This window comes from Rhinopithecus roxellana, chromosome 4 (assembly GCF_007565055.1).
Source record: "Rhinopithecus roxellana isolate Shanxi Qingling chromosome 4, ASM756505v1, whole genome shotgun sequence".
NCBI classification, from domain to species: Eukaryota; Metazoa; Chordata; class Mammalia; order Primates; family Cercopithecidae; genus Rhinopithecus; species Rhinopithecus roxellana.
The window spans coordinates 76,360,620-76,384,141 of NC_044552.1; the positions used below are offsets into that span (position 1 = coordinate 76,360,620).

The 23,522-nt window shown below is 39.4% G+C and overlaps 1 protein-coding gene and 1 pseudogene across 1 annotated transcript in view; both read right to left on the reverse strand.

The window, feature by feature from the left end:
* QRSL1 (glutaminyl-tRNA amidotransferase subunit QRSL1) overlaps positions 1 to 23,522 on the reverse strand; it is a 38,762-nt gene that overhangs the window by 10,601 nt on the left and 4,639 nt on the right. The window contains exons 2-9 of the mRNA XM_010352500.2: positions 17,511 to 17,670; positions 17,095 to 17,193; positions 14,937 to 15,033; positions 8,424 to 8,600; positions 4,812 to 4,987; positions 4,614 to 4,729; positions 2,590 to 2,782; positions 1,772 to 1,889 (exon numbers count right to left, since the gene is read on the reverse strand). Coding sequence (XP_010350802.1) covers positions 1,772 to 1,889; positions 2,590 to 2,782; positions 4,614 to 4,729; positions 4,812 to 4,987; positions 8,424 to 8,600; positions 14,937 to 15,033; positions 17,095 to 17,193; positions 17,511 to 17,670 — 1,136 coding nt within the window. The remainder of the gene's footprint in view (positions 1 to 1,771; positions 1,890 to 2,589; positions 2,783 to 4,613; positions 4,730 to 4,811; positions 4,988 to 8,423; positions 8,601 to 14,936; positions 15,034 to 17,094; positions 17,194 to 17,510; positions 17,671 to 23,522) is intronic.
* On the reverse strand, positions 15,054 to 15,570 carry LOC104653501 (annotated as a pseudogene).

Consider the following 23,522-nt stretch of genomic DNA (forward strand, 5'->3'; position numbering starts at 1 on the left):
AATTCATCAACTTGTGCCCTGAGATAAACAATATGTTTCTAATCAGTAATATTTGGCAAAAGTAACATCTTTAGTTTAGTAAGAGTTTTCCCTTAGAAAATTTCTTAGCAATATTTCATTTTCTTTTTGTACTCCAAATTCATTACAAGCATCTGGTCAATATGGTAACAGTCTTTTAATCTGGAACATAATCAAATAGTATTCTTTTTTTCTTTTTTTTTTGAGATGGAGTTTCACTCTGCTGCCCAGGCTGGAGTGCAGTGGCATTATCTTGGCTCACTGCAACCTCTGCCTCTTGGGTTCAAGTGATTCTCCTGCCTCAGCCTCCTGAGTAGCTGGGATTACAGGTGCCTACCACCACGCCCAGCTAATTTTTGTACTTTTAGTAGAGATAGGGTTTCGTCATGTTGGTCATCATGTTTCGTCATGTTGGTCAAACTCCTGACCTCAGGTGATCTGCCCACCTTGGCCTTCCAAAGTGCTGGGATTACAGGCATGAGCCACCAGGCCCAGCCTCAAATAGTATTCTTAGAAAAAGTAATCCCGTGGCCTGGCATTGTGGCTCATGCCTGTAACACCTGCACTTTGGAGGCTGAGGTGGGCGGACTGCTTGAACCCAGGAGTTGGAGACCAGCCTGGGCAACATGGCGGGATCCTGTCTCTACAGAAAATACAAAAATTAGTTGGGCATGGTGGTACATGCTTGTAGCTTCAGCTACTAGGGAGGCTTAGGTAGGAGGATCACTTAAGCCCAAGAGGTTGAGGTTGCAGTGAGCTGAGATCACTCCACTGCACTCCAGCCTGGTGATAGAGTGAGACCCTGTCTCAAAAATAAAAAGTAATTCTAACTATCGGCCCTGAGAGGATGCACAGATAAATAAAATGATTTCTGTCCTTGAGGGCATGGAGAAAAACTCCATGTAATGAAGTTCTGCATTACAACAACCAATCTTGCTTTTTCACACTTCTCATGTCCTCTTAGACATACGTGGTGGTATAGAAGATGAGGCTTGTTCACAAGATCGTGAATAAACTCATAATGAAGACAACTGAAGGAGGAGTCATAGTCATTTTGAATTCTTTCTTAGAGCAAAGACATACATAATATAAGGAAAAACTAAGTTGATTCAATACATTTTCAAGAAACAATACAACTCCCTGCTTAAGGCTCTAACAGCAATAAACCAATGTGGTAATACCCAAGGGACATTTAATGAGATTAAAATCCTTAATGGCTTCCTACTTACACTCATCCCTTGGTGTCTGTTGGGGGTTTGGTTCCAAGACCCCTTTGGATACCAAACTCTGAGGATATTCAAGTCTCATATAAAATGCTGTAGTATTGCATAAAACCTATGCACACCTCCTGCACGTTTCAAATCATCCCTAGATTACTTGTAACATCTAATACAATGTAAATGCGATGCAAACAGTTGTTATACTGTATTGCTTTTTAATTTGTATTACTTTTTATTGTTGTATGTTATCTTTTATTTTTTGAATATTTTTGATTTGTGTTTGGTTGAATCCAAGCTTGCAAACCCCACAGATATGGAGGGCTGCCTGTCATCTGTACCAATCGTTTAGCTAAAGTACCAGTATTTCTTTTGTTTTTGAATACCAGGACCCAAAAGTACCATAAACAGGTCTTTTCTAATTCAAATCATAAAGATTTTGTTTCTTTACCAAATATCTTGACTTATAAGACCTGACAGAGACATGTTATTTGAGGGTTCAAGAATGAAGAAAATTCCTAAATGAGTTGTCTTACTCTTTTAATAAGAAAAAGTTTCCTGAGAGAATTCTTCCTCTCACCACATCATTGAACCCTTCTCGTCTGGTTGCAGCATACATGGCTTCAGTGGACACATCAATGTCACATCTGTGACCTGAAAATAAGATAAGGGTAAATATTACTTGAAAGGAAGTAAAAGCAGTAAAGTTTGGGCTAAAGCCAGGCCTAGATTCACTTTATTTATTTATTTATTTGAGATGGAGTCTCACTCTGTCACCCAGGCTGGAGTGCAGTGGCGTGATCTCAGCTCATTACAACTTCTGCCTCCCTTGTCAGTGATTCTCCTACCTCAGCCTCCTGAGTAGCTTAGATTACAGGTATGCAGCACCATGCTCAGCTAATTTAGATTCACATTTTTGTGACCAATATTAAAGTTTAGGGAGTTGCCCTTAATGGTTTCTTTTCCCTATCTGCCTTTTGACTGACTGATCATGGAGAGAGAAGAAAAGAACCAAGAAAGAAACTCCATTTGTTCACTCCCTCATTCATTCATTCAAACATTTATTGAGCTCCTACCATGTATCAGGCACTACATTAGTGGGATTGAGCATACGACAACAAGATACTATCCCTTCAAGTTATTCATAGTCCTGAGAGGCAAACCAAACATACACAGATATTTATGACAAATAGTCAGTACAAGTCTAAAATGACAAAGGTAAAAAATGACTCACTGATTAACTTTTCTGAATCATTAACATTATCTCAAGCATTAACTTTTTTGTCACTAATAAGTGAACTTTTCAAATGTTTGCAACAACTACCTTAAAAATAAAATAACCCAGCCATCTTACCATATTGTAGCCCATCAAATCTTGCCATATTCGAAGCTACTTCCGATGTGCACAATACATGGTAGCAGACAATTGAATAACTGGTGTGAGGAAGGGATACTTCAAGTACTTTGGCCCCCTCAGACTCAAAGAGGTCAGCAGCTTTGGACCAAAGAGACCGTACTTCACTTGATAATTCTGGTACAAGATATTCCTTACAGGAAAAAGTCAAGATACAAAATTGAAACTGTATAGATCATTTCATAAAAATTTGTACTTCATCTGTATAGATGATTTTATAAAAATTTGTACTTCAGGACCTTTGGTAATACATTAGAAAATATGATAAAATTGCTAGTAGGTAGCTAGAAAGACTGAATCCATTTAAGAGTTTATGGTATGACAAAGCATAGTACTAGATACTATGATCTGGATATAACGACATTAAAGATTGGAGATCTAGTTGGGGAAAATATTTGTTAAATGCTCATTATGTATCAGGTACCTAACAGCATATCAGTATATATCAGCATATACGCTAATTGCTCATGTATCATGTACCCTGTTAGATGATTTTCAAAGGTTCTCTCATGTCATGCTTTTAACAAGTCTGTGATCTAGGTATTATAATCCTTCATTTTATTAATGAAAAATCTTGACATAAGAAGTTACTTTCCTAATGTTAAATAGCAGGTAAGTAGAGTGTCTAGGATTTCAAACTGGGTCTGTTTAAAAGCCTGTGATCTCTATAAATAAATTTTTAAAAGAAGGCACAGATACTGCCTTTTTTTTTTTTTTTTGAGACAGGGTCTTGCTCTGTCACCCAGGCTGGAGTGCAGTGGTGCAATCATGGCTCACAGCAGTCTCAACCTCCTGGACTCAAGCAATCCTCCCACCTCAGCCTCCCAAACAGCTAGGACCACAGATGCATGCCACCACACCCCACAACTTTTTTTTTTTTTTAACTTTTTGTAGAGATAGGGTCTCTGTATGTTGCCCAGGCTGGTCTCAAACTCCTGATCTCAAGCGATCTTCCTGCCTTGGCTTCCCAAAGTGCTGGGATTACAGTTGTAAGCCACTGCACTTGGCCTTACATATATTACCTTAATGGAAGATTTTAAATAAAGTAGTATTTCTCTATAGCAGTGGTCTTACCTGGGGGTTACTTTTGTCTCCTTTTCCCTAACCAGGAGACACTTGACAATGTCTGCAGACATTTTTGGTTGTGGGGTTGTGGTTTTGGTGGTGGGGTACTACTTGCATGTAGTGGTAAAGGCCAGGGATGCTACTAAACATCTTACAATGCACAGGACAGTCTCCCACAACAAACAATTACCAGCCCCAAACACCAACAGTGCTGAGGTTGTGAAACTTCATTATTCTGCAGGGTAACTTATTTCCCTAAAAGATTTAAAGCAGTAACATATTGCAAGCCTTAATATTTTTAAAAGGTTAGTAATTTAACATTATAACATTCATGTATTCATTACTCAATTGCTACTGTAATAGATGCAGTAGTAATAATAATAACAATAAAGATGTTAACATTTTTTGAGGCATTACTATGCAAGGTATGGCTTTGGGCTAAGTCCTTTCTTTACATTAGGGATTGGCAAACTATGGACCATAGGCCAGATGTGACAAGCCAGCTGATTTTTTGAAAATAAAAGTTTTATTAGAACAGAGACACACTTTTTCATTTACATATTGCCTGTGGCTGCTTTCTCACTATAATGGCAGAGTTAAGTAGTTATGATAAAGACTGTATGGTCCACAAAGTCTAAAATATTTACTATCTTGCCCATTACAGAAACAATTTGCAGACTTAACATGACCATCTAATCGATCCTCACAAATCTCTAAGTCAATATTTTTATTATTCCCATTTTACAGATGGGGAAATTGAGCTAAAAGATGAAAGTCAACTCATATGATTAATAAAAGTGGCAGAGCAGAGATTCAAACCCACCCAATCCGCCTCCCAAGTCTGTGCTCTCTCTTGAACTTGACAGTATTTCTATAAAGTAATGAAAGGAAAAAGTTACCTTCGGAATTCCTATACATAGTTTGCTCACATCTGCCAAACTGGGAAGCATGAATGGTTTATTAATAGGGTCATGTACTGTGGTAGAGTCCTTGGGGTCAGGTCCAGCCAGTGCACCTGTAAGGAGCAATACTTATGAATGGCAGATATATTGTTTTATAGAGAAACTGTTGCAAATGATATAGAATTATATAAATACCCAACACAATTGCTGCATCATCCACACATCTGGTTAAGATTCCTGGCACATCCATCGAATTCACCAGGGGAATGAGACCATGACGGGAAACTAAGCCATAGCTTGGTTTGAAACCAACAAGCCCACAGTGGGCAGCAGGATTTCTGGTCGATCCTCCTGTATCTGATCCTAAAGCCCTGGAATTTAAATGGAATTATCTTTAGAAGAATGATATATCTCTAATTATATTTGGAATCTACCCTTTCAATTGTATATTTTTAAACTGTATTTGCCTCTGATTACACAAAAGTAACACGTTCATCTCAGAGAATTCATAAAGTATAGAAAACTTTAGGTACTCAATATTCCAATACCCAGAGGAAAACAATTGTTAACATTTTGGTATATTAACTTTAAGTTTTTTTAAAAACGCATTTTTTTCATCGTTGAGATAATTCTGTAATCATGAGTTTCCATCCCTTTTTTAACATGAGCCTTTTACTATGTCATTAAAATTCCTGAAAATGTAAAGTATATGTAATATTCCATCATATAAATTGGTGATTCCTGGTATTTTAAAGTCCATTCTCCTTTCAATACACATATAAATCTTGCACTTTCCTCTGATGTTGATATTGAAAACAAATCAAATTAATGGCAATTTTACAGTATGATTTTACAGACTAAATATGCCCCTCCTAGAAATTCAGATACAGCCCTTTGCTACCCACCCCATTTAAAATCATGGATAGAGATGTATAATAATTTACTTAAACACTTACATTGTTTCTAACTAGAATAACTATGTAATAAATAACTTTGTAATGAAAATCTCTGAACATAAATTTTTGCTTATGTGTGAGTACTTTCTAGGCTAGCTTCCAAGAAATAGACTTAGTGCACATAAATTTCTGATATATACTGTCCAATTACTTGTCAGAAAGATTATGCCAATTTATATTCCCAGTTGCAGTGAGTCAGATTGTGTTTTAAAGTTTCAGTACCATCACTGAGTACTAGGAAGTTTTAAAATTGTTAGTGTGATAACCAAAAAGTTTTTATTAATGTGCATTTCAAATAATTTTGCACACTTATTTATACATGCATTACTCAACTACAAAGTGACTGCTCATTTCTCTACCCAGTTACCTACAGAGTTTATGTTGTTCTTATTTTAAAAAAACAGAAAACTAACCTGGAGGACATTATGCTAAGTGAAATGAGCCAGTCACAGAAAGACAAATACTATATATGACACTACGTACATGAGATAACTAGAGTAATCAGATTCATAAGACAGAATGTAGAAGGTGGTTGCCAGGGCTTGGAGGAGGGTTGAAGGGTACACAGTTTTAGCATTGCAAGATTAAAAGTGTTCTGAAGACTGATTGCACAACGTTTTTAATACTTTTGAACTGTACATTTAAAAATGGTTAAGGCCGGGCGCGGTGGCTCAAGCCTGTAATCCCAGCACTTTGGGAGGCCGAGATGGGCGGATCACAAGGTCAGGAGATTGAGACCATCCTGGCTAACACGGTGAAACCCCGTCTCTACTAAAAAATACAAAAAACTAGCCGGGCGAGGTGGCGGGCGCCTGTAGTCCCAGCTACTCGGAGGCTGAGGCAGGAGAATGGCATAAACCCAGGAGGCGGAGCTTGCAGTGAGCTGAGAACCAGCCACTGCACTCCAGCCTGGGCGACAGAGCGAGACTCCATCTCAAAAAAAAAAAAAAAAAAAAAAAAAAAAGGTTAAGCTGGTAAATTTTATGTTATGTGCATTTTACCACAATTAAAAAACCATTTCAGGAAAACAAAAGTTGTGCTGTAGAATAGTACATATCTACTATAAAAATTAAGATATCATATAACTATATGATGTATAAAGTAAGGTTTCTCTTATAATCATAGCCCCCACAATAACTGTTACCAGTTCTGATATGCATTCATCCAGACATCCAGTACTTCTATGCAATGACTGACATATATGTATGCAATTGTTACTTTTAACAGAAATGGATTCTGCAACTTATTTTTCACTTAATATATTTATCTTGGTTATTTTTCCATGTCATTGCATGGTGCTCTAACTCATTCTTTTCAGTGGCTGCATAGTACTCCAGGAATCTTCCTGTTTTTAAAACTATTGGAAAAGAAACAAATCAAAAAGGGAGAAACAAATCAAAAAGGGGGAAACAAAAGCAGAACACTTCACAGTTTGAGATACATTCAATCTGAAGTTATTTTTGGTCTGTGCTTCTATTGCTTATATTTAAAGTGAAGCTTTGGACTGAACAATGCTCCTAACAATAACATGGCACTCGTGCCCTACAGAAAATGCAAATTATATTTCCTTCCTTACAGTGTCAAGTTAAGCTACAAAATCAGACTGTTGCTTTCACAATTTTAAAAGATACATTTTCTTATTAGCATTCACTGATGGCTGTGTAAAAGCAAAACTTACATTTCCATAGGAATTATGTGTCAAAATGCCATCTACTCAAAGCACATTCAGAAAGATGAACACTAAGTGGGATGATGAGGACAGAAAAAAAGCACCTAATCCTGCAGTCCTAACTTGTCATAACTCACATTAATATTAATGCAATGCTATAAAATTCCACAGAGATCAAATGAAATGGTTTTACTTGTTAATAAGATTTTAGGAAAACTGAAAAAAAGTCTGCAGAACTCACATCTCCGTAGCTCTAAAAATATATAAATAATTTATGGATTGCAATGTGTGTGAAAGAACTTAGTTTTAATGGATAATTAAGGGGAGATAAAATATAAAACTATTACTAAAGAAACACATTCATTTTGATTAAATTGAGACTGATAAATAAAGCAATGGCCACATTTACTTTCTTTTCTTTGGGTAGTTAAGAAATCCTTTACACATGGAACTGAAAATATCATTAATGGATTCTTACCAAATACAAAGTATGATAGATAAACAGAATCAGCACCTAAACCTGGGAGGAAGGAGGAGCCAAGTACAGAAATAAAAATACATAAATAAAATAAAATAAAATACAAAGTACTGAAATAAAATAACTCCAATAACAACAATAAAAAAAATTCCTAACGCTTGAGAAAACTTTACTTACTGATATACATTTTTAATTGCAGATTTCTGAAAACACTATTTAAAATATCTTATTAATACATATTAGCATTTTTTCTTTTCTTTATTTTCCTTTTTTTTTCAAAAGTCTGACCTTGCTGAAGGATAAACATTACTAACAGTTTAGTTCAGCAGCACTCAACTAAAGTCATTGTATGTTAGTCCCTAAATATTTGTACAATCAGTGAGCACACACTGAAATTATTTAAAAATGAAGTTCATTTATGTTCAATGCTTTATTCTACAAGATTCACAAAATCATATTTTAAGAGAACCAGATACCATGGAGAAAAATTTGTTATTTTAAATTAAAGTTAAAAGTATTAAATACACATAGTGTACTGCACAGTTGAGTGCAACTACAAGATATGATTTTGATATACCTTTGAGCACATACAGCTCACTAAAAAGAAAAAATACCAAGGTATGAACTACTCTATTGCTGGATACACTTTACGACTGTTTGTATTTGGGTGGGTTTTAAAATACAGATAGAGAAAAGCATCTTACGCGTAGCATGTGAACGCCGATACGGCAGCTGCACTCCCACCTGAGCTCCCTCCAGTTATCAGCCAGTCTGAATCTTCATTCTTGCTGTGGGGATTCTGCTTCCTCTTTTCTCTATATTGTTTTGAATAACTCCAGGGGTTTTTAACTGGTCCAAATACACCATCTGTGCTCCCAGATCTGATGAAGTGAAACAAGATACCTTAGTAAAACTTTCATTTTATGTGAAAATTTCATCAAATCCTTCTGAGTATATTATTTGCTTCTGACACTCATTGAGCATTTAAGAACCCACTGTAGCTTGAATTGAAAAAGATGGGAAGCCTGCTCACATGTAGCTTTCATTAATTGACAGTTGGGGAGGATGGGAAGGAAGAGCATTTGTGGAAGAAAGTAGAGAAAGCATTATAATCTAAGAAAAGATTTTGTCTCATTTGATCATCCAATTCGACTGAAGATGATTTCCCCCTTGTGAATCAAGGTCTTCCAGCTGAAAAGGGTCATATTCCGTTAAGTCTTCTGAGGAAATCTCTCCCTTAACCAGAAGTTCTATGGAAAACATTATAAGTGGAATGCTAATAACTTTCTTTTAAATTTTTGAAATGATTTTATTCTCAGATAAATTGCAAAAATAAAAATAACATATAAAGCACTTTATACCCCTTACCCAGATGTACCTACGGTCAACATTTTATCCCATTTGCTTTACTACTTGTGTGCTCTGTGTAAGTTTGTACATATGTACACATATACACAAAGTATTATAGAAGCTTAAGGGTATCTTAAGGGTCCAACTTATATATATCATAGCCCTTTATCCCTAAATACTTGAGTGTATATTTCCTAAGAGTAAGGATATCATGTTATATAGTCACAGTACAGTTATCAATCTTAGTAACATTAATATCAATACAATACGTTTACCTAATCTACTGTACGTAATTCAACTCTGTCAACTGATTCAATAATGTACTTTGCCGGGCGCGGTGGCTCACACCTGTAATCCCAGCACTTTGGGAGGCCGAGGCGGGCAGATCACGGGGTCAGGAGATCGAGACCATCCTGTCTAACATTGTGAAACCCCATCTCTACTAAAAATAAAAAAATTAGCCGGGCGTGGTGGCGAGTGCCTGTAGTCCCAGCTACTCAGGAGGCTGAGGCAGGAGAATGGCGTGAACTTGTGAGGCAGAGGTTGCAGTGAGCCGAGATCGCGCCACTGCACTCCAGCCTGGGCGACAGAACGAGACTCTGTCTCAAAACAAACAAACAAAAAGAATTAATAATAATAATGTACTTTATGGCATTTTATCCCCTTCCTGGATCAAATCTAGAGTCAGGTTTTCCATTTAATTATCATTGTCTCTTTTTTTTTTTTTTGAGACAGTGTCACTCTATTACCCAGGCTGGAGTGCAGTGGCGCAGATCTTGGCTCACTGCAAGCTCCATCTGCTGGTTTCTAGTGATCCAGGTTCAGGCGATTCTCGTTCCTCTCGAGTAGCTGAGACTACAGGCATCCACTACCACACCTTGGCCTCCAAAAGTGCTGAGATTACAGGTGTGAGCCACTGTGCCCAGGCTCATTGTGATTTTAATTTTGAATTTCCCTAATGATCAAAGATATTAAGCAGTTTTTCATGTGTTTGTCAACTATGTTTTAATCTCTGATGAAACGTCTGCTTAAATCTTTTGTTCATTTTTTAAAAATAGAGTTGCTTGTTTTCTTATTTTCTTATTGAGGTGGGAAATGTTCTATGTATTTTGGATATCAGTTCTTTCTGAGATATATGTTTTGCAAATATTTTTCTCTCAGTCTGTGGCTGGCGTTTTCACTTTCTTAGTAGTATATTTCAAAGCACAGAAGTTCTTAATTTTAATGAAGTCTATCAATTTTTTAGTTCTTAATGAAGTCTATCAATTTTTTAAGTGGATTTGTGCTTCATGTGTCCTATCTAAAAGAACTTTGACTAATTCTAGGTCACAAATATTTTTCCCTGTCGTTTTAAATTGTTTCTTTCTGTACAGACAGGGTCTCACTATGTTGCCCAGGCTGGTCTAGGACTCCTGGCCTCAAGCAGTTCAACTGCCTCAGTTTCCCACAGTGCTGAGATAACAGGCGTGAGCCACCAGGCCCGACCTCTCCTAAATTTTCTTAAGTTTTATGATGTTAGGTTTTACTTTCTTTATCTCTTATCCTGGAAGATTTTCACACCCCTTTTTTGTTTTCATATGATATTTTAATAGACTGGTTCACATTTTGGATTTATCTTTTGTTTCCCCATTAGTAGAGTCAGGTTATACATTCTCAGCTGGAATATTACATAGGTGATATTGTATCCTCAGACAATTACATCTGGAGGCACATAACGTCCACTTCACCCTCACTGGTGATGTTAATTTTGATCAGCTGATGAAGGCAATGTCCTAAAAGCCTTCGTTCAAATTTACTCCCGTGGATTAGTGCATTCAACATATATATAATGAATTCGAAGAGCTACCACTCTGAACTACACACACAAGAACTCTTGTTTCTGTGAAATAGAGAACAAAGACCAAGCAAATATTACAAATGTGACAAGTGTCATAAAAGGGTAAGTATAAAGTACTTTTGGTGAAAGACTGCTTTTCCCTAAGATCAAGATCAAGGCAAGGAAATCTGCTCTGACCACTTCTATTCAACATTGCACCTAAGGCCCTAACTGGTGCAGTAAGGCAAGAAGAAGAAATAAGACGAACTCTATTTGTAGACTACACAACTTGCTACATAAAATATTCTATAGAATCCACAAAGATCAACTAGAACTAATAAGCGAGCTTTAACAAGGTCATGGGATAAAAGGTCAATATCGAAAAATCAATTATGTTTCAATGTACTAGCAATAAACAATTAGAAACTGAAAAAAATACGATTTTCTATAGCATTAAGAAACATGGCCCAGGGCAGTGGCTCACACCTGTAATCCCAACACTTTGGGAGGACGAGATGGACGGATCACCTGAGGTCAGGAGTTTGAGACCAGCCTGGCCAATATGGTGAAATCCCATCTCTACTAAAAATACAAAAATTAGCCGGGGGTGGTGGTGGGCACCTGTAGTCCCAGCTACTTGGGAGGCTGAGGCAGGAGAATCTCTTAAACCCAGGAGGCAGAGGTTGCAGTGAGCTGAGATCACACCACTGCACTCCAGCCTAGGTGACAGAGTGAGATTCTGTCTCAAAAAAGAAAAGAAAAGAACATAAAGGCCGGGCGCGGTGGCTCAAGCCTGTAATTCCAGCACTTTGGGAGGCCGAGACGGGCGGATCACGAGGTCAGGGGATCAAGACCATCCTGGCTAACACGGTGAAACACCGTCTCTACTAAAAAAACACAAAAAAAACTAGCCGGGCGAGGTGGCGGGCGCCTGTAGTCCCAGCTACTCGGGAGGCTGAGGCAGGAGAATGGCGTGAACCCGGGAGGCGGAGCTTGCAGTGAGCTGAGATCCGGCCACTGCACTCCAGCCCGGGCGACAGAGCGAGACTCCATCTCAAAAAAAAAAAAAAAAAAACAAAAAAAACATAAAACTTGGGAATAAATCAAATTATATGTATGATTTATATGCAGGAAATCATAAAAACATTCCTGAGTAAAACAAAATCTCACTAAATGGAAAAATTTAGGTATGGTATTCATGGATGAGAAGACATGTATTATGACGCCAATTCTTTCCAAGTTAATTTATAAATTCAACACAATTACAATCAGAATCCTATTAAACTTCTTTGTAGAAATTAGCAAGCTTATTCTAAAACATATCAAAATATAACAATCTAGATTATGTAAAATGATTTTGAAAAAGAAGAACAAAGTTAGAAGACTCTTACTACATAATTTCAAGGCTTACTATAAAGCTGTAATAATCAAGATGGTGTGACATTGGAATAAACAGAGATGCAACAGAGTCCAGAAACAGACCTACATGAATGTGCTCGATTTTTGACAAAAAAACCTAAGATCATTCAACAAGAAAAGGATAATCTTTTTTATCATTAGTGCTGGAGTTAACAGACATCCATATGTTTAATAAATGGACTTTATTCATACTATATACGAAAATCTAATTCGAAGTGAATCACAGATCTAAATGTAAGAGCTAAACAATAAAACTTCTAGGAAAAAAGTCTTTGTGACCTTTGTTAGGTAAAGATTTCTCGGCCAGGCACGATTGCTTACGCCTGTAATCCCAGCACTTTGGGAGACGAAGCAGGCAGATTACCTGAGGTCAGGAGTTTGAGACCAGCCTGGCCAACATGGTGAAACCCCATCTCTACTAAAAATACAAAACTAGCTGGGCCCGGTGGTGCATGCCTATAATCTCAGCTACTCGGGAGGCTGAGGCAGGAGAATCGCTTGAACCTGGGAGACAGAGGTTGTAGTGAGCCGAGATCGTGCCATTGCACCCCAGCCTCGGCAACAGGAACGCAACCGTGTCTCAAAAAAATAAAAAAATACACACATCATAAAAGAAAAAAATTAAGCCAGGTGAGGTGATGTGTGCTTGCAGTCCCAGCTCCTCGAAAGTATGAGGTCGGAGGATCACTTGACCCCAGGAGTTCAAGAACAGCCTGGGTAACATAGTGAAACCCCATCTTTAAAAAATAAAGGAAAAAATGGGCCAGGCACAGTTACTTGTGCCTCCCAACACTTTGTTGGACCAAGCTGGGAACACAGTTCGAGTCCAGGAGTTTGAGACAGCCTGGGCAACCCAGTGAGACCCTGTCTATATGAAAGGAAGAAAAGAAAAAAGAAAAGAAGGACGGGCACGATGGATTACATGCCTGTAATCCCGGGAGGCCTACGCAGGTGGATCACCTGAAGTCAGGAGTTCAAGAGCAGCCTGGCCAGCATGGTGAAACCCCATCTCTACTAAAAATACAAAAATTAGCTGGGCATAGTGGGGCATGCCTGTAGTCCCAGCTACTTGGGAGGCTGAGTCAGGAGAATTGCTTGAAGCTGGGAGGCGTAGGTTGCAGCAAGCTGAGATCGTACCATTGCATTCCAGCCTGGACGACAAGAGCAAAACTTTGTCTCAAAAAAAAAAAAAAAAAAAAAAAAAGAACGAAAAGAAGAGAAAAAAGGAAGAGAACAATTGATAAACTGGACTTTATCAAAATTAAGAACTTTTACTCTTTTAAAGGCATGTTCAGAGAATAAAAAGATAAACCAGAGACTTGAATAAAATATTTGCAAATCAGCATCTATCTGATAATGGATCTGAATCCAAAATATATGAAAGAATTCTTTTCTTTATTTTTTTTCTGAGATGGAGTTGTGTTCTTGTTGCCCAGGCTGGAGTGCAGTGGCACGATCTCGGCTCACTGCAACCTCCGCCTCCCCGGTTCAAGCGATTCTCCCGCCTCAGCCTCCCGAGTAGCTGGGATTACAGGCATGTGCCACCACACCTAGGTAATTTTTGTGTTTTTTTTTTTTTTTTTTTTTTGAGACGGAGTCTCGCTCTGTCGCCCAGGCTGGAGTGCAGTGGCCGGATCTCAGCTCACTGCAAGCTCCGCCTGCCAGGTTTACGCCATTCTCCTGCCTCAGCCTCCCGAGTAGCTGGGACTACAGGCGCCCGCCACCACGCCCGGCTAGTTTTTTGTATTTTTTTAGTAGAGACGGTGTTTCACCGTGTTAGCCAGGATGGTCTTGATCTCCTGACCTAGTGATCCGCCCGACTCAGCCGTCCAAAGTGCTGGGATTATAGGCTTGAGCCACTGCGCCCGGCCATTTTTGTGTTTTTAGTAGAGACGGGGTTTCTCCATTTTGGTCAGGTTGGCCTCCAACTCCCTACCTCAGGTGATCTGCCTGCCTTGGCCTCCCAAAGTGCTGGGATTACAGGCGTGAGCCAGAAAGAATTCTTACAACTCAATAATAAGATGACCCAATTTCAAAAAATGGGCAAAGAATTTGAACAGGTGTCTTCACTGATGAAGATACAGGGATGGCAAAATAAACACATGAAAAGATGTTTAACATTATTAGTCATCAGGGAAATACAAACTAACAGTAAAATTAGAGATGACTATATATCTATTAAACAACTGAACATAATCTCACAGAGGGACTAAGAAACTGGCATTAGATCCTCAATCCTTTTAGGTAACTACATTTAGTGAAAAAAGGCACAGGCCGGGCGCAGTGGCTCACGCCTGTAATCCGAGCACTTTGGGAGGCCGAGATGGGTGGATCACGAGGTCAGGAGGTCGAGACCATCTGGCTAACACAGTGAAACCCAGTCTCTACTAAAAATACAAAAAATTAGCCGGGCGTGGTGGCAGGAGCCTGTAGTCCCAGCTACTTTGGAGGCTGAGGCAGGAGAATGGCGTGAACCCAGGAGGCGGAGCTTGCAGTGAGCCGAGATCGCGCCACTGCACTCCAGCCTGGACGACAGAGCGAGACTCCGTTCCCCCACCGCCCCCCTCCCCCCAAAAAAGAAAATAAAGGCACAGACATAAGAAACTCAAGAGAAGATTTCAATTTTACTTACCCCATAGCAAACTCATCTAAATTTGTTTTTCCCATTAGTAGAGCTCCCTGATCCAACAACTTCTGAACTACTGTAGCATTATAAGGTGGTATATAACCTGAAAAAAATTTAGTTACTATTATTGTTTTTTACAGTCCAGACGTCTTTTATTTGTTTATACCTATTATGCCATGAATTCACAGGGAATAGGCTCCAGCAGCTCAGGAACCTTCCCATTGGTTCTCACACAGTGTGCTTCTCCGGGTGGAGCAGGCTGACGCTTCAGTTGAACCCAGGTACCTTTCTCTTTGGCTTCCTTCTTTTTCTCATCATTTTCCTTAATGCATTTCAGAAAGCTATCTCAGCTCTTACAGTACTTACTGTGGTCAATATGCATATTCATTCTCTTGGCAAGAATCTTGCCCCTGTTTATTTACAACAATGCCGACAGCATGCTGGGGAACACTGTAGACTCTCCAGTTTCACCATGGTAACACTTGTGGGGCATTCCTTTTTGAACAGTACCCATTCCCTTGATGTCTACAACATCACCTTTCTTACAGGTTCGCATGTATGTGGCAAACAACTCCTTGTTTTCTAAAAGGCCTACAAAACACGTATTGGTGCCTCTCCTCTTTCCCTTTGTGTTCATCATTTTGGTGAATTACTGTATGATGGTGATTCCTGCCAAAAGGCCAGTTATTTTTTACAGGAAACAAAACAGTGAACATGAAAATCATATGTAAGAAACAAGAGTCGGCTGGGCGGGGTGGCTCATGCCTGTAATCCCAACACTTTGGGAGGCCAAGACAGGCAGATCACGTGAGGTCAGGAGTTTGAGACCAACCTGGCCAATGTGGAGAAACCCTGTCTCTACTAAAAATATAAAATTTAGCTGGGTGTGGTGGCACATGCCTGTAATCTCAGCTACTCAGGAGGTGAGACAGGAGAATCACTTGAACCCAGGAGGCAGAAGTTGCAGTGAGCCAAGACTGCGCCACTGCACTCCACCCTGGGCGACAGAGCAAGACTCTGTCTTAAACAAACAAACAAACAAACAAAAAAGAGTCTAAACTGCAATTAAGCAATTCATAATGATATGCCTTAATTATTACTAATTTAAATAATCAGTTGTACTTTCTTCCAGTTATTTTTTTTCTACTGTTAAATGTATGTTTTCCAAAGATAGTCTGTGCATTCACTATTTTTATAATCTAAAAACAGACTTTAACAGTTCTACAAAATATTGCATGATAGTCAGAGATGTACCCAGTATTTTTGAAATAATAAATCTCTATTTTGCTCACTGTACTTGACTTTTTCTTCTCAGATGATGTTATACCACACAGTAATTTTTATGTATTTCCAGTAGAAATAGATCTTTACTTTCAACTAAAATTTTCTCTGGCTATTGAAAAGCTGTAGCATATATTCCAAAATAATGAACAACAACAGTCTGCATATTAGAGGAAGGTGGGGCATATTCCTCATAGAATATTATTTTTAGCGTATAGTACTCTGAATAACCTTTTTTCTATTTCTGTTTCTTCCTAGGATCCAAATATCTTGATAAACCTGCTTTCTTTTGACCGAACTCTAAAGAATAAATCTAAACATTGCCATACTGTGCTATAAGAGAGGAATCAGAAAATAAAAAATAACTGGCCAGTAGATGTTAATGAATCCTCACATCATCCACAAGAGAAGGGTATAGATGATAGCCAGTTCACACTTATTCCCATGCTATCAATTAGCTGAAGGTAGAGGTTATATAGTGGGTTTACAGTTGTTTTTTTATTTCATTTTTTAGAGATGGGGTCTCACTATGTTGCCCAGGCTGGACACAAACTCCTGAGCTCAAGTGATTCTCCCACCTCAGCCTCCCCAGTAGCTGGGACTACAGGCAAGCACCCGATTTGTAATTAGTTATTGAATTGAGTCTTCCTAAATATTAATAGAATCTTTGAGAACTTCTGAAATAGCATTCATTAAGCTGGCCTACCTCTAAAGAAAAATTCTGCATTCTAAAAGAGCAAATAGTAAAAAAGGTGATATTATATTCTAAATATTTCCTTCAAAGATACAATTAGTCTGAAATTATCCTGGTACTTTATTATCCTTAAAGCGAAAAATACCGATTTTTACAAAATTATCAATGCTCTGATCAGTTAAACTTTACCTTTCAGCATATTTGATGCACACGTTGTCTCAATGCCGGACGTGCTGAAGTTGTCTTTTACTGCAACAGGAATTCCATCTAAATCCCCAAGTGACTGTCCTGCATGAAAAAGCCAAAAGAGTGATAAAGGAGATAGTTTAAAATATAAAGATACATGAATACATGTTATTATAGTAACTACTAGTTTTTGGCAAAGATACTTCTTCAGAAATCAAATTTATGGCAGAAATTAATACAGTTGGACATTATAAAGCATCACATAGCCATTACCCTCATTTTTATTATCCTCATGGCAAGTTCTTTAAATAAGGCTATGTTTTATGTTTAAAGCTTCACTTGCCAAATGGAGACTACTACAACCAATTAAACTCCTTCTCTGGAGACATAACAATTAAGTATAGTTAAAAGCAATTTACCATTCTTATATCTCTTTTCTGATTCTTCAGCTTGTTTTAAGGCCACCTCTTCCGACACAGTAATGTAGGCATTTAGAAACTTGGTCTTCTTGATAAGAGAGAGACATTTTTGACAGAGCTCTGTTGGTGTAATTTGGCCTTGTTTCAGTGCTGCAGAAACCTATAGTGTATACAATTCAAAAACCTTTTACTGAGTCTGCAGAAGTTTCAAATGTTATGTTGGTGGGGGTAAGGGGTGATGGAATGGCTAAGTATAACATTTTTTAGGTTCAAAATCAAGAGAACCTATTATCTCTAACACTTAGTGCAGTGGATGAAGGGTGATGCACTGATCAGCTTGAGGAGAGATGGAGGACATGACATTCTTCTCCTTAGCTAACTTTTGGTTTTAAAATCAGGCTGTACAAACAACAGCAATAAGTCAGGTAAACCATCCTGTCCAGGGGGAGTTGAGGCACAGCATGGGTGAAGGATGGCTGAAGGCAGATTCTGTACAGAGGGTAGCTTAGCTACAACACAGGCAGCTAAGAGAGAAAAAAAAAGAGAAGTGAACTGGACAAGGCATTGCAGGATTTTTATGGCTCTCTAAATAAGATCTTTATACCTATTGTGGAGTTCAAGTAAGAGACACTATGAATTGAGAGAAATGCTTATAAAATATAGGTTCAAAGACAAACTAAAAACAAACTTTTCTGAAATTCTGTCTTTAGGGAAGACATTAGGAAGGCTGGTAAAGAAGGAGTTAAAAAAAAAAACTACACCAAAAGTGACTGAGAAGTAGTGAATACCAGTGTATATTGACAGGAAGTAGGGCCTGAGATGGAGTCATGGGTGTCTAATATTTCCTGTAGGAAGTAATAATAACATGTACTTACTAATCAGATAAAAGGGATGAATAACAAGAAGTAAAAGATCACACCAAAACTTTGGAGATTTTATGAAAAGATAATTGGATTAGATGGGAGCTGAGAGAAAAGGAGAATAGGGGAAGGAATAGTATTTACCAAGTATTTTCTAAGAGTCAGGCACTGTTGCTTTACATGCAGTTATTACTTCATTTAACCCTTAAAGCAACCACACTGGCTGGGTGCAGTGACTCGCTCCTGTAATCCCAGCACTTTGGGAGGGCGAGGCGGGCGGATCATGAGGTCAGGAGATCAAGACCATACTGGTCAACATGGTGAAACCCCATCTCTACTAAAAATATAAAAATTAGCCAGGTGTGGTGGTGTGTGCCTGTAGTCCCAGCTACTTGGGAGGCTGAGGCAGGAGAATCACTTGAACCTGGGAGGCGGAGGTTGCAGTGAGCTGAGATTGTGCCACTGTACTCCAGCCTGGTGACAGAGCCAGACTCTGTCAAAAAACAAAACAAAACAAAACAAAAAAAATAGTCACACAAGTTAGGTACTGTTTATCTCATTTGACAGATGAAGAAACTGAAGCTCAGAGACCTGGAGTGATTTGTTCAAAGTCACACAAATAGTAAAGGACAGTATGACTTCATAATATACAGTCTTCTCCATTTCTATCTCTACTCTGTTGGAAGCTTAGTTTGTCCTCCAAGCTGACAGTATTTTCATGTGTCCCATATATACCAAGAAACAGAAGTTTGCATTTGAGGGGAAAATCTCCATATGATCTGCTCTCAGCTACTGAGTAAATCATCAAAGCAATGGCATTCTTGGGGCTGAGGGTTTTAAATGCAACAAGCAGTGGGAAGAGGTCATCAAGAGGATCCCTAATGCTCACCGACAAGAGGAAAAGGACTTCCATGGGGAGGCTGATGGACTGTTGCAGGGATAGGGAGGGCAGCGAGGTCTGACTTAAGTAAGTGACTTTTATAGTAACAAGAAGAGAGAGTTTGTCGAATGGTTTTTATGAAAGGTAAACCTTTGGCCAGGTGCGGTGGCTCACGCCTGTAATCCCAGCACTTTGAGAGGCCGAGGCAGACAGATCACCTGAGGTTGGGAGTTGGAGACCAGACTGACCAACATGGAGAAACCCCGTCTCTACTAAAAATATAAAATTAGCCAGGTGTGGTGGCGCATGCCTGTAATCCCAGCTACTCGGGAGACCGAGGCAGGAGAATCGCTTGAAATTAGGAGGCGGAGGTTGCAGCGAACCAAGATCGTGCCATTGCACTCCAACCTGGGCAACAAGAGTGAAACTTTGTCTCAAAATAAACAAATAAATAAATAAAGAAAAGAAACGTAAACCCTCTAGAAGAAAGAAGGTAGAAGGAATAAAAGAGAGCAGTGTGTTTTAATATCATGTATATGGAATGGGAAGAACAAAGACGCTAGCAGGCTGGGTGAAAGAGAGTTAGAACTAGCAAAAACCCAGAGCTAGAGAGACAAACATATGTAGGCAGGTCCATCCCGTGGCTAAGTTGTAATAATGAGGAAAACTGCATCTGCCACTTTCTCTCCTTCCTTGACTCCTCTCAAGTCCCCTAATGTCTACTATCCTCAAGCTGCTTCCAGACTGGTCTGAGGATAAAAGCTAAGGTGTTACAATTGTGATTGAACGGCAAGAAATAAGATTGTCTAGGAGTATTCACTGGAGATGGTGCCGATTTTCATTGAGACCATTTTTAGGAACTCTAGATTTAAGAAAAACAAAATCAATAAGGGAATTGGAAAAGAGAAGTGAAAACGAAGATGTTAATCAGCTAAATGGACTGAGCATAAGAAGCAGGAAATATAAATCACATATACAGTTCCCTGGGACGAAACTGCAGGTGTCACATTTGAATATAAAACAGAGTTAACTTTTAAGTTTTTGTTAAAAGAAAAAAAATTCTCTCTCTGGCACATCTTTTCTCTAATGGAAACTAGGCCTTCCCTGGCAGCCACTGCTTCTCCTGTTTAGTGCCTACCTACCACATAACACAGAGTCCAGCCTGGGAGACGGGACAGATGATCTCCTTGTTCCTCAATGCTTCTCTTCTCTCAAACATCCTGCTCACCCGAAGCACATGCCTTGGGAGATGACACCACACTCCCTGGTGTGCTGACCTGTAGCCTCCCTGGTATTACTTTTCATTCATTGACAATTTTGTTACCCAGCACACTGTCATCTTCGTTACTATTGCTCCTATCCTCTCCCTTGTTCACGTCAAATTTCAAGTCTATGTACAACAACACCTGATTTTTCAGTTCTTTGACCTCACTTCGCACAAACTTTTCCTTCACCTCACCCCAGTTGCCAACTCTCCTGGTTACTGCCCAGACTACACACAACATTGCTAATATCCGTATGATCTCCAACATGTCAATTCCAGCCATCCCATTTCTCCAGCCCTCAGCTCACTTACTTTACTATCCACACAGCCAGCAAGAAAAAGGGACCTTAGTTCCACAACCATAGGAAATGAACTCTGCCAAAACCAATGAGGTCGAGAGGGCTGGAGCTCAGATGGAACTCTAGCCCTAGCAATACCTTGCAGTACAACTACAGCACGTGGATTTCAGCCTTGTGAGACCTTGAGTAGAGAACCCAGTTACTCCATGCCCAGACTTCTGACCCAGAAAACTGTGAGATCCTGAGATTATGTTACTTTAAGCCACAAAGTTTATGGTAATTTTTTATGCAGCCATAGACAATTAATATACCTCCTTAGAAAAATTTCAAAACCTTGCTCAGGAACCACTCTTCTTAGAAAGTAAGGGAAGGGAAAAATGCAAATACATATAATTTAGTAATTTTGTCCCTGTAACAAAATTAATGTTAATAATAGGTAGTACTTAGTTCTAGGCATTGTCCTCGGTGCTTAACATATCATTTAATCTTTACATCCACACTGAGAAGCTATTATTATCTCCATTTACAGATTTAAAAAAACTGAAGTTCCTACCTGAGGTCGCATAACTAAAAAGCAGCAGAGCTGGCTGGGTGCAGTGGCTCACGCCTGTAATCCCAGCACTTTGGGAGGCCAAGGCGGGCTAATCATAAGGTCAAGAGATCAAGACCATTCTGGCCAACGTGGTGAAACCCTGTCTCTACTAAAAATACAAAAATTAGTCTCTACTAAAAAAAAAAAATAGGCGTGGTGGCGGGCATCTGTAGTTCCAGCTACTTGGGAGGCTGAGGCAGGAGAATCGCTTGAACCCGGGAGGCAGAGGTTGCAGTGAGAAAAGATTGCGCCACTGTACTCCACCCTGGCGACAGAGTGAGACTCTGTCTAAAAAAAACAAAAAAAAAGGTAGCAGAGCTGGGATTCAACTGAGGACTGATCTTGTTTCCAACACTCATGCGCTGAACTACTTACTATACTACAGGGTGAGTATCCCTTATCCAAAATGCTTGGCACAAGAAGTGTTTCGATTTCGGATATTTTCAGACTTTGGAGTCCTCTATCTGTACTACATAGTTTCCAGTTGAGCATCCCTAACCCAAAAATCTCAAGTCTAAAATGCTCCAGTGAGCATTTCCTTTGAACACGCCCTTTGAAAATCATGTTGGTGCTCAAAAAGTTTTGGATTTTGGAGCATTTCAGATTTTCAGATTAGGGATGTTCAACCTGTGCAATTATTCTCTATGCAAGACATTTTGGCATTTATTTATCTGTAACGAAGTGGAGACATTTTAATTAACTGAACAGACAGCATTAGAGGTTTACTTAGGAAAAGAATGGCCTTTTTTTTTTTTTTTTTAAACGGAGTCTCGCTCTGTCGTCCAGGTTGGAGTGCAGTGGTGCGATCTCGGCTCACTGCAACCTCCGCCTCCCCGGTTCAAGTGATTCTCCTGCCTCAGCCTCCTGAGTAGCTGGGATTACAGGTGCGTGCCCTCGAACTCCTGACCTCGTGATCTGCCTGCCTCAGCCTTCTGAAGTGCTGGGATTACAGGCGTGAGCCACTGTGCCCGGCCAGAAAAGAACGGTCTTTAAAAAAAAAATTGCCTTGATAAATGCTGAAGGTACAGGAGAGCTCTTGAAGGCTGAGTGTAGCAGTGACAGGTACTCATCCTCTCTTTAACATAGTCCATTAATGCTTTTGCCTTCTTGCTTCTTGAAATTGCATGTCAAGATCACCAGCAAGCTCCACATTCCTAAACCCACTGGTCAGCACCAGCCCTCATTTTATAGTACTCCTTAGTAGCATTCGACACAAGTGACCACTCCCTCCTTGAAACACTTCTTCTCTGTGTTCAGGACACCATGCCATCCTGGCTTTTCCTTCTGTCTCACTGGGCATTCTTTCAAGTATCTTTTGCTGGCTTTACTTCCTATTGTTGACCTCCAAAATGGTGGAATTTTAGGTCTTCTATTTTTACACTCAACTTCCCAGGTAATCTCATCTGGCCCTATAGGTTTAATTACCTTCTATACTCTGGCCAATGTGTATCTCTCACCTAGCCTCTTTGCTGAGCTCTGAACTCTTGTATCTAGCTGCTTAAGTGACATCTTCACTTGGATATCTAGGAGGCATCTAAAAATTAACACATCCAAAACAAAACTTTTGATAACCTTCCCCTTCCAAACATGTTCCCTTTAGAGGTTTTCCCATCTTGATGTTACATTTCCCCAACTGCCCTGGCCCAAAACCTAAGTAAAACCTTGATTCTTCTCTTTCCCTCAAATCCCATATCCAAAACATCTGCAAACCCTAACTTCAAAAACAATATCCACTCCCACTATCTCTTGCCAGTGCAACAGGCTTCTAAAATGCTTTCTTGCTTTTTTTTTTTTTTTTTTGAGACAGGGCCTTGCTCTGTTGCCAAGCCTGGCGTGCACTGATGTGATCTCGCCTCATTGCAGCCTCAACTTCCCAGGCTCAAGTGATCCTCCCACCTCAGCCTCCTGAGCAGCCGGGACTAAAGGCATGCGCCACCATGCCCAGCTAATTTTTGTGTCTTTTGTAAAGACAGGGTTTCGCCACATTGCCCAGGCTGGTCTTGAACTCCTGAGCTCAGACAATCAGCCTGCCTCAGCTTCTGAAAGTGCTGGGTTTAAAGGCATGAGCCATTGCACCCGGTCAGTCTTTGTACTTTATTACTTGCTTTTCTATAGAT